The following is a 15,000-nucleotide window of genomic DNA, read 5'->3' on the forward strand; positions in this document are numbered from 1 at the left end:
AAGGAAAACGCCCACATAGGGACAAAGCTTATATTCTGTTTCCGCCATGTCGGGCTACATTCCTGCAAAGTTTCTTGTGAAGTCTAAGACCAAAAATCGTCGGGAAGAAAAGCAAAAACCTTTCACAAACACTATATGGCCGCCTTGCAGGTCGTCTCCTGAAATTAATTAAATACAACATGAATTTTACTGGATGAGAGAGATGTTGAAATCCCCTCAAGATTCAGCCCTGCAGTTCCATAGTTGAATGTCTTGTTCTTGGACTGTTATGTCGATGTGTCAGTATGACCACTTGATTCTGCTGTAGTACATATCTCTTGCTGCAACTGACAAGCTGAACAAATACAGATTTATTTACATTACTCAGCATTGGGTAAAATAGATATTTCTTTATTTTTACACGATCAGGTTGAATAGTCACCGGGCTATGTTTTTCATTTTTTCAGTATCTGGTTAGATGGGTATTTCATTATTTTGAGAAATGGTATGTGGTGTGATAGTTATTCAGAAGAAGAAAAAAATGTTGGCAAGAAAGAAAGAAAGAAAAAATGGAAAGACAGAAAAATCTTTATTTTCGGATCCGTTTGTTTTCAGGCTGTGCATAAGTGTTGTTTCGTTCTGTTAGTTTGCTCCACTGCAGACTAATCTTCCTAAATGAAATTCAGTTTGATTTCCTGTCTAAATCTGTAGCATTGCCTTGTGTCACACCACAGTAATGCACACACACACACACAACACACACACACACACACACACACACACACACACACACACACACACACACACACACACACACACACACACACACACACACACACACACACACACACACACACACACACTTACATACATACACACACACACACCACAGTAATGCACAGTCACTGTCTTTCAGCAGTGAAATTGAATTTGAATTCTGGGCTTTACTAGGAAGTGTGACTACGATATCAGACCTCAGAGAATAATCCCCTCTAGCCCCCGGAGACACTGGAATCACACATTCAGAAATATGGAGGGGATTTGTCAACTTAACGGTCCCAGATGGCGTTATTCGACCCAGGAAGCAGGGCTGATAAAAGTCCATGTAGCAGTGTTGCCCCCCCCCCCCCCAGCAGACGACTGCCCCACACCTCTCCCTGTCATGTCTGGCCATCAGTCTGCATTATGGTCTGGCTGATGAGCTCCGTTACAGAGCCACTGTTCCTCTCCTCGTCTCCCCACACCAGCTAGTGTACCGTGGCTCTTAGCACACCAGCTAGTGTACCGTGGCTCTCAGCTCTCCCCACACCAGCTAGTGTACCGTGGCTCTTAGCACACCAGCTAGTGTACCGTGGCTCTCATCACACCAGCTAGTGTAGCGTGGCTCTCAGCTCTCCCCACACCAGCTAGTGAACTGTGGCTCTTAGCACACCAGCTAGTGAACCGTGGCTCTTAGCACACCAGCTAGTGTACTGTGGCTCTTAGCACACCAGCTAGTGTACTGTAGCTCTTTGCACACCAGCTAGTGTACCGTGGCTCTGTGTGAGCGGCATGTATTCCCTTATCACAGGGTGACTCACACTGTGCTCTTAGTCAATGGCAGAATTACAGTTTTTTATTGCAATGAATCATTGGCGGGAAATGAAGATAAGATTCTGAAATGGAGCAAACAAGGTGCCGCCAGCGTCTTGAGAGAAAAGGCTAACCTTCGCATTTTGCTGCAATATAGAAGTGTCTCCTACAAGAAAAATAAGATAAGGGGTGGGACTGAAGTCAAAGTAATGAAATTCATGTACAGTATCACACGCTCAGAATAGCAAAGGAGTATGATGGTGTGTTTGTGAACAACTGTATGAGATAAGTGTGTGTGGAACTCAATGCAGTATTCACCGCTCGAGAGACTAAACGCCTCTGATCTAATCAAGCATTCATTATAGTCAGGTTGTGTTTGGAAAACCTATTTCACATATCCTCTTTCTCTGTGAAAGGGCAGTGTACTGTATATCTGCTTCTGGGTGTCAATCTCTTGGAGCCTGTGAAGTATACAATTCTGTGTGAGTTGAGTTGAAACATCTGTAATGCTTTGTGCAACAACTATGCTTACTCGAAACATCCTATCGGTGAGTGAGTTGGTCAGATCAGTAATAAAAAAGGGAATAACATGGTGCCAGTTTTCAGTATCAGTAAAAAAAAAAGTAGTTGGTGTTTAGAGGATGTTCTGTGTGTGTGTGTGTGTGTGTGTGTGTGTGTGTGTGTGTGTGTGTGTGTGTGTGTGTGTGTGTGTGTGAATGAGCGCACGTGTGTGTGTGTGAGTGTATGTGTATGTGTGTGTGTGTAATGCCTGCAAAGGATAAAGTGTGCCAAAAGTTCCACAATTGGATCCATATTTTGACAGAGAAGCATTCTGGCTTCCTTTAGATCACATTGTTGCTCAGATAATGGTTTGACCTGGGCTAGTGCTAGTCTAGTGCAAGAAATGGTACAAAATGAATCTTTGGGTCTCTTGAGCAGTGATTTACCCTTTCAGCTGTGTTTTCTAGTAGAAGTATCCCATCGGAAAAACAAAGATGCAATTACAAATCAATGTGTGTCGCTCACAATCCAAAGGCATTTCTTCTCCACTAGTAATTTTAGAGGATTCTGATTACATACTGGGCAAGATGGAGACTGATGATGAATACACATTTTTTTGCTGCTGATTTTTATTTATAAAATGGCCAGCAGCTGCAGAATGATGCAGCTTTCCCAATCAAAGGAAGACATTGATGTGCGTCATACCTCCTGTGTGTGTGTGTGTGTGTGTGTGTGTGTGTGTGTGTATGTGTGTGTGTGTGTGTGCCCTACCACCTGAGATGAATGGTATTTGTAGTTATTGCCCTAACGTAACTCGCCGCAGGTCCCCATTCAGTCGTAAGCCACCCCTATGTTTGGTTATCCTTTCACAAGCAATTGTCTTCCTTGTCCTTCTCTCAGTTGTGTTCAAAGTAGTGGCCACCCAGAGAGGGCAGTGCTTGCTGGTTTGGGAGTAGGGCAGTGCTAGCTGGTGTGGGAGTAGGGCAGTGCTTGCTGTTGTGGGAGTAGGGCAGTGCTAGCTGGTGTGGGAGTAGGGCAGTGCTAGCTGGTGTGTGAGTAGGGCAGTGCTAGCTGGTGTGGGAGTAGGGCAGTGCTAGCTGGTGTGGGAGTAGGGCAGTGCTAGCTGGTGTGGGAGTAGGGCAGTGCTAGCTGGTGTGGGAGTAGGGCAGTGCTAGCTGGTGTGGGAGTAGGGAGTAGGGCAGTGCTAGCTGGTGTGGGAGTAGGGCAGTGCTAGCTGGTGTGGGAGTAGGGCAGTGCTAGCTGGTGTGGGAGTAGGGCAGTGCTAGGTGGCTGTAGTCATGCAGGGGATGAGGGGGGTGAGGGGGATGAGGGGTTAGTGCCTCTCTCTGGCGATTGACCATGGCTGCTCCGCTCCGCTCTATTCTGGGAATGGTGCCCCGTGTCACGTGCGGCCCTCTCTGTCGCCGGGGGAGCGGCCGAACACACACACACACACACACACACACACACACACACGGACCTCTGTGCCTCCGCTGCGCACTGTAATGAGTTTTTCTGCCTCAGCCCTCAATCTCACACCTGCACTTTGCCTGCCAGTACGGCGGGATCCAGAAATGACCCCGTGAAAAGCACTGATGGAAGCGTTGCCTCCCCTCCTCTAAATTCCCAGCATGTGTCGTCACATTGGCCCAGACCCCATGGGGCGAATAATAACAGACCCAGCGCAAGTGTGTGTGTGTGTGTGTGTGTGTGTGTGTGTGTGCGTGGCCAAAGAGGTATAATTTATTAAAGTAAATAACTGTCAGTCTTCTGAGCCTTTTGTTTACAAGTGGAGCAGCGATTCTGTCAGACAGAACTGCTTTCCCTTTAACCCATTCCTGCCCGAGCAGCACAGCACGGCACAGGACGACACGGCACGGCACGGCACGGCACAGCACACACACACACACACACACACATACACACGCACACACACACACACACACACACACAGCACAGTACTCATTGAGATGCACGTCCAGGGCAAGTGTGTGCTGTGAGTCTCTCAGCCTTTTATGTGGGTCTGAGACTCTGCGTCTCTCAGGACTGGGGGTAAAAACAGGGAAAAGGAGATTCTCCTGGCTGCTTGACTGAGTGTGTGTGTGTGTGTGTGTGTGTGTGTGTGTGTGTGTGTGTGTGTGTGTGTGTGTGTGTGTGTGTGTGTGTGTGTGTGTGTGTGTGTGTGTGTGTGTGTGTGTGTGTGTGTGTGTGTGTGTGTGTGACTGTGTCTCTTGGCTGCTTGACTGAGCCTGGTTCAGAATGGCATTCCAGTTGGATCTAGCTTGGGAAATGTACTGTCTGCATTTATTGTAAAGCTTCACATTATGACCGTATGAGTAATTCCCTATAAATGGAAAACTATTTAAGTCTTGCCACCAAATGTCATGAGTCACAAATGGAATGTAAAAGTCATTTGGTATTTTCAAAGGGAGGTGGGTTTATTACCGTACCTGGTTTCTAGGTTTAAAGGTATCAGTGACCGCACTATTCTCAGTGTGTGTGTGTGTGTGTGTGTGTGTGTGTGTGTGTGTGTGTGTGTGTGTGTGTGTGTGTGTGTGTGTGTGTGTGTGTGTGTGTGTGTGTGTGTGTGTGTGTGTGTGTGTGAGTGAGTGAGTGAATCCGATACTTTACCTTGTAGTCATGGATGATATTACATGTCATACAGTCGCAAAATGAATATGCTGACTGTATTCACCACTATCTTAGTGCACTGCAGTAGCACCTAGATGGATCTGATGTCTGCAGATACACACTTGCCATCTATGTATAGATGGACCCCAATAACTGAGCCACGTATGCATCTATACTATTCTATTCTATTCTATTCTATTCTATTCTATTCTATTCTTATCTTTTCTTTTCTTTTCTTTTCTTTTCTTTTCTTTTCTATTCTATTCTATTCTTTTCTTTTCTTTTCTTTTCTTTTCTTTTCTTTTCTTTTCTTTTCTTTTCTTTTCTTTTCTTTTCTTTTCTTTTCTTTTCTATTCTATTCTATTCTATTCTATTCTATTCTACTGTATATGTAATCTATGCAGTAAATGAACGGAATGACATTTCATTTGAGACAGTTTCTCCATTCAGCGCTCCACTCCAGAGGAATACCTCAGAGAGGAGATGCTTAACCTTCAAGAAATGATGTATGGATCTCTTTTGCTCCTCTGTCTGACCTGATTCCATCACCAGTCGACTCACTCCTACAATATCTCGCTTAATGTGATTTACAGTTAAACACTTATAAGGATGACTTTCAGGGTACATTAGCATTGGGATGCAGGGATTTTGAAGTGATGTGAAAGTGAAAAAAAAAGTGAAAGTCCTCTCTATGGCAGAGGTGGTGTAGACACACACGCTCTGAAATCCACCTCTGCATTTAACCCATCCAGGGAAGTGACACACACACAGTGAAGTGAGGTTACACACTAACCCGGAGCAGTGAGCTGCCATTGGCGGCGCCCAGGGAGCAGTGATCGGGGTTAGGTGACTTGCTCAAGGGCACTTCAGCCGTGGATGTGGGCATGGGAGAGCTGCAGTGGTCTACCACTTCCCCCGCCCACATTTTTCCTACTGGTCGGGGATCAAACCGGCCACCCTACGGTTTCCGGCCTGAAACCCTAACCAGTAGGCCACGGCTGCCCCACAGAGAGCAGCGGTTGGGCTGATGTGGCCTGTAGCACAGGAGACAGGAGGGGTGGTTCTCCTGATGCACTGGAGACAGGAGGGGTGGTTTTCCTGATGTGGCCTGATGCACTGGAGACAGGAGGGGTGGTTCTCCTGATGCACTGGAGACAGGAGGGGTGGTTCTCCTGATGCACTGGAGACATGAGGGGTGGTTCTCCATCAGCATTTCTACTTCATTGGGTGTCTAAAAAACAAGGTCATGCACTTAGCTGGATTCTTAGCTGGGTCACTCACTCTGTATCTGACCAAAATGCTGTGCCTCTCTCTCTCTCTCTCTCTCTCTCTCTCTCTCTCTTGCGCGCTTTCTCTCTCTCTCTCTCTCTCTAACTCTCTCTCTCCTTTGAATAAATAAGACACAACTCTACACATGATGTTCAGTTAGCTGAGGAACATGTCACTCTGCATTAGAGTCTCATCAACCATCAGCCCAATAACAGGAATACTTTGCAACCATGGGAACAGCACACACATGATGCAGTCGGTGGAGACATTCTGCCATTACTCAGTAGAACAAATCACCTTCTTCTTGATTTCAAACCGAGAGGAAGTAAGCATGCCGATTATTCTTAAAGAAGCCCAACCGATGAGGAAGTGAACAAAGCTGCAGCAGCCATATATTTCTCAGCGACAGCATAATCACATGGAAGGCTAATTTTATTGGTGCTCATAACGGAGTGCTTTTAATGTTAGTAATCGCATGCTTCTGCAAGTCTTTTCAAGGGCACTTCAGTTTTAAAGTACCTCATGACAGTCAAAGTGACTGTAACTATTGAGTGCCTCAAGTAGCTGTTTTCCGGAACATACTTTTACTGCTGTTGCCAAGACAGCTGGAGATGAAGTTTTGAAACTGTGATGTTGGTGTGACTCTCTGTAATGGTTTATGTGCTCTGGCCATTCACACAGTTTAAAATGCAGGCCTTCCATTCTGCATTGATAATGTGCAGGAGAAGTGGATGGACAAACTACCTGCATTTCCATGTTCAGCCATTTCAGAATTCATTGAGCTGTGTAAAATGCTTAAAACATGAATAATGCATTGACGTCTCCAAAACATTAACATTTTGTGGTCCATAGCCAGAAATAGAGCTTCACCTCCATAAGTGCTTCAAGTTCTCGTCCCAATCCTGGCAATTAAGTGGAATAATCACAACACTAATTACATCACTAAAACTTCGGCTAACACTTAATTTTAGTGCACTGTAAGCTTGGCACCTATTGGCATACATGCCATCTATGACAATATATAACAATTAATATACATGGATATTTGAAAAGCCATCTATGACATTAATAAATAATAATTAATATACATGTACATCTATGTCATTTCTATATAATAATTAATATCAGGGATATTTGTGAAGGCAGATTTCAACTACTGTCAAGAGTCATGAATGCATCTGAAGCCCTAAAGTAATGTGGTACTAATACTTTTAATTAGGTGGTGTGTGTGCACATTTCAGGGAGTGCAGTTTTGACTTTCAGCAGAAGTGACTCTTTAGTGTGCCATTGTCTCCTTTGATATAGATGAGTGTGTGTGTGTGTGTGTGTGTGTGTGTGTGTGTGTGTGTGTGTGTGTGTGTGTGTGTGTGTGTGTGTGTGTGTGTGTGTGTGTGTGTGTGTGTGTGTGTGTGTGAGTCTCTGGTGTGCCGTTGTCTCCTCAGATATAAATGAGTGTGTGTGTGTGTGTGTGTGTGTGTGACTCTTTGGTGTGCCGTTGTCTCCTCAGATACAGATGAGTGTGTGTGTGTGTGTGTGTGTGACTCTCTGGTGTGCCGTTGTCTCCTCAGATACAGATGAGTGTGTGTGTGTGTGTGTGTGTGTGTGTGTGTGTGTGTGTGTGTGTGTGTGTGTGTGTGTGTGTGTGTGACTCTCTGGTGTGCCGTTGTCTCCTCAGATATAAATGAGTGTGTGTGTGTGTGTGTGTGTGTCTCCTCAGATATAGATGAGTGTGCCACCCAGATGCATTACTGCCAGGAGAACACTGTGTGTGTGAATCTCCCCGGAGGCCATCGCTGCGACTGCCTGCCAGGCTTCATCAGACTGGATGACTACTCCTGCACAGGTAGGACACACAGGCTTCTTACCTTAGGGTCTGTCCCCTGCACTCTCTTACCTTAGGGTCTGTCCCCTGCACTCTCTTACCTTAGGGTCTGTCCCCTGCACTTTCTTACCTTAGGGTCTGTCCCCTGCACTTTTGTACATGATAAGAACGGTAGTAGGGCATCCAGGAGGAATCTTTTGAAGTGATCTCGCCCCCCCACTCTGCCGTGTCCCTGCTTGCCTGTGTTTGGAGTCTGAGAGTTGCTGAGTGCCATTTGCCAGAAGAGTGCAAGATGCCACATAAGCCCCCTCGATCTCTTGTAAAAACACTTTGTACATCAAGTGCCAGACACATGCCCTTCAAACTGGCAGAGATGAGTGTAAGTCAAATATCTGAAAAGTGCTACTAAATCTTCATCCTGGAGAGCTGAAAAGTAACCGACGATTTATGAACCATCTAATCTGGCATACTTACTGTGTGTGTTCTTATGAACCATCTAATCTGGCATACTTACTGTGTGTGTTCTTATGAACCATCCAATCTGGCATACTTACTGTGTGTGTTCTTATGAACCATCTAATCTGGCATACTCACTGTGTGTGCTCTTCTACTGGGTTCCAATCTGAACAGTGCATACATGTCACTGCGCTAAGCATGAGCATATACATACAGTACATACATGTCACTGCGCTAAGCATGAGCATATTCATACAGTACCTACATGTCACTGCGCTAAGCATGAGCATATACATACAGTACATACATGTCACTGCGCTAAGCATGAGCATATACATACAGTACCTACATGTCACTGCGCTAAGCATGAGCATATACATACGGTACATACATGTCACTGAGCTAAGCATGAGCATATTCATACAGTACCTACATGTCACTGAGCTAAGCATGAGCATATTCATACAGTACATACATGTCACTGAGCTTATATTTGTGTGGAAATATGGACACCTGTGTTGGAATACAGATGTGTTAGCAATTCCTCTGTGGCTTCTGTTTCAGTTGTTCCCTGTTGTTCTGTTGTTGACAGTTATCATTACTATAAACTGATGCACAGTGTGAATACTTGAGGCACTTTAATAAAGATCAGACTAACAGTTAAGAAAGTCTGGTGTATATAATTAGTTCTCACACATGTTGTGAACTCACTTAAATAGCATTCGGTATGTGTGTGTTTTCTTCAGTTGGTTCCTTTCTAATTTGGTGTAACTGCTCATTGCACCAGCTATTGGATTATTATTGGATTGGATTAGAATATGGCTGAAGGAATCACATTGTTTTGTAGCTACATGAAGAATAAGTGTTATTTAATGAGCTAATACTTGACAGCTAAAAAGAAAAGGTTGACCAGAAAAGATCCATGTTGACGGGTTTAAAGGGTTAGGGTAGACCATCGCTGGTTCAGGTTTAGTCCAGAGAGGACAGATTATGAGTCTCATTCTCCTCCTTCAGATGTGTGTGTGTGTGTGTGTGTGTGTGTGTGTGTGTGTGTGTGTGAGTGTGTGTGTGAAATACTTTATAGTGCCTTTAGCAGTTGTCACATTTGTAGTTTAGCATTAATGGCATTACTATTTCAGCATGTCACCTTTTTATTCTTCTGTAAGGGGCAGGAAGCACTTTGTGCAATTGGAAGTGAGGCTGTTGGAAGTAATGGCCGTCACCTTTCCCTCCACCATTAATCTGACTATAACACAATCCACTGGAGTATCGTGAAAGAAAAAGTAGATTTCTATAGTAGGAGTAATGGGCAAGGAGATTTAAGACATTATGGCAGAGATGAAAATGTAAGATGACTTGTTCTAGACCTAGCATTAAGAAAATACCACAGAGGAACCTACGAGTGGCACTCAAAGCACCAGCTAATCATATGGTGTCAGTGTCCTTCATATTCTACTCTGCTCAATCTGCTCACACAGGCCAGTTCTGAGGAGAGGGCGCAGATAGCCATCAGGTTCTTTAAAAGGCACCCCTAGAGGGGCTAACTCCACACGCTTATTTAGTGCAAGTAGCCTCCCTCCATGCAACTGGCCTTCACATGCCAGGGAGATGTATTGTATATTTCTTTATTAAAACAGACACAAGAAATACAGTGTCTGCAAAGAAGAATGCTGTCACAAAAGGTGTTTTTAAACCGCAGAGTGGGAGTAGTTCATATTTGCTAGTGCCATGTTTCTACACTTGGTTTATAGAGTTTTGCGCAATGAAATTGTGACATAGGAAATATCCATTGATTTTCGAATGCAGGGATGGCAAGAAATCTCTCCAGTGTGCTGACCCACAAGTACATCTTGTATGATGCTGTCAATCGATCTCACAGATGAATATCTTCTAGATGGTTCCAGACAGAGACAGGCTGCAGGCAGCAGATAGCAATGTTTGTTTCTCCTTCAAATTAATGTTTAATGGAATCGTGTGCCCAACTGCATTGGTCTCTGAGGGTAACTAGAGCACAAAGCACTTGTAGAGAGAAAGAAAATAGTGTAGAAGAGGTTTTAAGTTGTCTAGATTGGAGTGGGCAGCTGTATCCACAAGGGGCTGGTGTGGTTGCAACTCTTTAATCTAGTGAAACAAGTGCTTGAAAAGGCTAATCAAGCATCTGAAGACTGAGATCATTTGTTTAAAGGACTTAGTCAGATGGCTGTAAAACCTGCGGTGACATGTCCCTATGCAGTCACATGCACTGAGCAGAAGAGTGGCACTAATCTTAAATTGTCTTTTTCATATAATTTCATATTTTTGTTTTCAGTGTTAGAGAGACTTTACAAAGTTTAGTGATTGCAGTGTTCTGAAGAGCATTTTATAGAATTGGCTTATTTGAATTCATGATGGAAAATGAATATTAATTAATATATGTATCGTAATGCACGTATATCGCATCATCTTATAAGAGACAAATACACCGCTATCAGTTCCATATTCAGACAGAAGCCTTTCAGACTGAGCACAGCTCCTTCCAAGAGTAACTGTCTGTTGGAACCATGGAATCATTCTTGGCATTTGTGTGTTTGCACAGCTTATGTGAGAATCCTCTGACACTCAGCAATCTAAACAGCTCATGTTCCCAATGCTCTGGTTGTGTGTGTGTGTGTGTGTGTGTGTGTGTGTGTGTGTGTGTGTGTGTGTGTGTGTGTGTGTGTGTGTGTGTGTGTGTGTGTGTGTGTGTGTGTGTGTGTGTGTGTGTATTGGGCTGTGGACATGTGCTGTTTCTCCATGTTTTGGTGAATCCTAGAGGTCTCAGTAATTGTAGTCATGCCTCACTGGCCTCCTGTTGAATGCCATCCCAAGTGGAACTGAGAATGTGCCTGGGAGACCATACTCTTACAGTGATCCAAATACATACCCTCTAATCCAAGGCAAGCACACACACACACACACACACACACACACACACACACACACACACACACACACACACACACACACACACACACACACACACACACACACACACACACACACACACACACACACACACACACACACACACACACACACACACACACCCACACACACACACACACACACACACACACACACATACACACACACACACACACTAACACACACACACACACACACACACACACACACACACACACACACACACACACACACACACACACACACACACACACATACCCGCTAATCCAAGGCAAGCGGAAAAGGCACACTATCTCTCAACAGGTTTCCCCATTGAAAACGCTCAATAGCCAGACACAGCAGACTGAGATTGGTTTCAGGGACAACAGTATATATACTCTCTTAGCATGGTTCAGTTGTGTGCTGGAAATGTCTTTCGCAGTGTTCCAAGTGTTAGTTTTCTATCAATATCACAGAAGAAGGGCCAAAGTAGACTTTTGTTAAAAAAAAAAAACTTTAACAAGTTTTGTATTTCAAAATGGTTGACTAGATTAATTTGTTTGTTCATGATGACCAATATTCTGGGGAAGGATTCTGATTCTAAAGTCAGTGCTACAAAATATAATGAAATTGAACTGAGTTAAGTTAAGTTATAAAAAAATAATCACTCACACAAGGTATTATTTATATATTATTATTATATATTTAAAGTCCATTTAAAATTCCGGTACCACTTTACAATAAGACTCCATTATAAATGGTTTATAAATGGTTTACAAATAGGTTAAAAATAAGGTTGTAAACCCTTTGTAAGTCATTAATTAGCCCTTATAAATTAGTTATAAACACAGTTTTTATACATCGATGCGGGCTCACTATTTGGGAAGATCCCCATCTTGGCAACCCATCAAGTTGTGTCTGGATACTACTGGATGTCCTAAAATGTCCCTCTGGATTAATAAAGTATCCATCCATCCAAGATTAAGTTACTGCTCACTACTCATTACACAACCAATCACCCTTTAATAATCAGTAAATAACATTTATAACTGGCAAAACGGAGCCTTATTGTAAAGTGTGAAGCACATCATCATTAGTTATCAGTTACAAACACTTATAACTGGCAAAATGGAGCCTTATTGTAAAGTTGTTTTTTTTTGGGGGGGGGGGGGGGGCTCCTGGGGTTTAATCTCTAGTAACAGATACAAGAATGGTAGGGAGTGTGCAATTGGGGTAGTAAAGCAAGTTAAGGGATAGACAGTGGGTTGCCAAGATGGGGATCTTCCCAAAAAGTGAGCCCGCATCGATGTATACAAACTATGTTTATAACTCATTTATAAGGGCTTATTAATGACTTACAAAGGGTTTACAACCTAATTAATAACCTATTTATAAACCATTTATAATGGAGTGTTATTGTAAAATGGTACCGTCACTAGTGTATTGTATCATCACACTGAGCATTAAGTTGATTATCCCTCTTACCAGTTCACTTGACAGATAGCCAATGTACTGTAACAGGTCCAGAGATTAGTGTGCTCATCGTCTGAAGATGTACTGGCTCTTCAACTGGACACCAAGGACCAGGGCTGTACATGGTCTGAGACGTAGCTTTAATGTGTGTGTGTGTGTGTGTGTGTGTGTGTGTGTGTGTGTCTCTGTGTGTGTGTGTGGACACTAAGGACCAGGGCTGTACATGGTCTAAAACATGGCTTTAATGATGTGTTTTTGCTGAGCAGCCACTTTATTGGGTACATAGTGTAGTCCCCCCGGCCATGGAGAGCTTTCTGTGGTCCCTCATCGCATACTGTAACCAGCAATTACAAAGGCCACACTGAATATGCTGAAACTGCAGTCTGGTCCATGCGCCTAGTTTATAATAGTCAAAGCTCTGAGGACCACACTTGTTGTGGCTTACAGAGCAAGTATTGATGGGTTTTGAACATGAGTGTTTTTCTTTAACCCATTTCTGCCTAAAACGCCTGCTTAAAACGCCTGCTAAATCCTATGCTATTCTAGGAGAAAGTACCTTATTTCCTGAGGGTTTTCTGAGAAAACAGTAAGAATTGTCAACGTCTACAGAAACCTTAATATCTAAGCCTCTGTAGCACTTAGAAACATGAAATAAGAAGCATTGTGAAGGTAAGAACTGTAGGTTTCATTCAAACCTGCTCACTGAGCACACAAAGAACAATAACATTTGTAAAAAAAAATCTCAAACACACAAAAACAATATAAATCAATGATATAAAATACAATAAATACAATTTTCAAGTATGCAAACATTATGAGGGAGGGGGGAAGATAAATGGGGAGGGAGGAGCGGAGAGGGATGGAGAGGAGAGGGATGGAGACATCCTGGGGTGGAGCTGGCCTCGCGGTTCACATGGAGCATGAAGCCATGGCGGGGTCAACGTTATCCTGGAGATGGAGATATCTGAAAATACATATGACAAAGCATTCAATCATTGTATTATTATGAGACCCACCCTCTCAGCTGGTGCTAAGACAATGGCCTACTAGACTGTCTATAGGGTATAGGGGTATAGGGGTTATAGGTGTTCAAATGCTAATTGTTCAGGTCTCATTGAGGCACAGACAGGGAGTACACATTCAAGTTAGATACACAATAAAGCTACACTAACAGAATAGCAATATTTTCCAGTTCCATCACTGTTATTTATAGTATTTATATTTATTCATAATTGTATTACTATTCATTATGCTGTATTATGCTATACAGTTCTGCACGTTGTTTTTCTTATCTAAAATCTTTGGACAAAAACGTCTGCTAAATGTCATGCCATTATTGTATCTATAACTAACATTATTGTATGTATATATTATCAACCATCATCACCATTAGTAATCGCTATATCACCACTATCATTACTGCCCATTCCGTTTTCTAAGAGAAGAGAACTCGGAAGAGCGCACAAGAAAACAAAACATAAATAATTACCTCCAGATTATTGCCGGTTGTCCAGTCCACCTGGAATCCCTCCTCCTCTCCTTCCATGTCCACAAAATCCCACTCCTGTGCCGTATCTAATGGATCCTCTGGCACAAAGTCATTATCCTCCTCCCTCTAAGACTCAAATCCTTCAAAATCTATGTCGAAATCAATGCCATCGCTATCAAAATACTCCATGTTCACTGCTACTTCTTCACTGCTACTTCTCGCTAGCCAGCATGGTATCACTGAAAACAAACACAGAATATCGCGTGGCTCTGATTGATTGACGTGATTTTCAGCCAACCAAAGTTCGTTTTGGTGGTCACCTGATCTTTACCAAAGCCTTAAGACCCATCCCATGTGTAATTTTAACCAACCAGAGTGAGTTATATGCTGCATTCGTCATGAAAACAGCACGTGTACAAAATGCTGCGCTACGCAGCAACCGGCAGGAAAGCCTATGTTGCGCTACGCAGCAACCGGCAGGAGGGGCTATGCTGCGCTACGCAGCATCCGGCGCCAATGGGTTAACTGCTAACCAACCAGTCTCAGGAAAAGCCACGAGATTCATTTCATGCAACAGTTAGCACATCATTTGAAGCAGTAACGGTTTAGGAAGAAAATGCTTATTTTCCCCCAGATATATGTTATAATGAAAGTTTAATTAGATCCAATTCCAATTAAGCAAGTAATAAATGTGAGAATGCAAGGTATAAAGAAGGCTTGAATCTTTTCCCTGGCCCTGTAGGACTGACTGTGTGTCCCTGGAGCCTGGAGCTGTGTGTGTGTGTGTGTGTGTGTGTGTGTGTGTGTGTGTGTGTGTGTGTGTGTGTGTGTGTGTGTGTGTGTGTGTGTGTGTGTGTGTGTGTGTGTGTGTGTGTGTGTGTGTGTG

General features: G+C 43.4%; 1 protein-coding gene across 1 annotated transcript in view; it reads left to right on the forward strand.

Moving 5' to 3' along the window:
• LOC308369658 (protein kinase C-binding protein NELL1-like) overlaps positions 1–15,000 on the forward strand; it is a gene marked incomplete at both ends in the record, with an annotated part of 172,183 nt that overhangs the window by 99,652 nt on the left and 57,531 nt on the right. The window contains one exon of the mRNA XM_080844162.1: positions 7,670–7,795. Within this exon, the coding sequence (XP_080700288.1) occupies positions 7,670–7,795 (126 nt within the window). The remainder of the gene's footprint in view (positions 1–7,669; positions 7,796–15,000) is intronic.

The sequence above is a fragment of the Sprattus sprattus genome (assembly GCF_963457725.1).
Source record: "Sprattus sprattus genome assembly, chromosome: 8".
Taxonomy (NCBI): domain Eukaryota; kingdom Metazoa; phylum Chordata; class Actinopteri; order Clupeiformes; family Clupeidae; genus Sprattus; species Sprattus sprattus.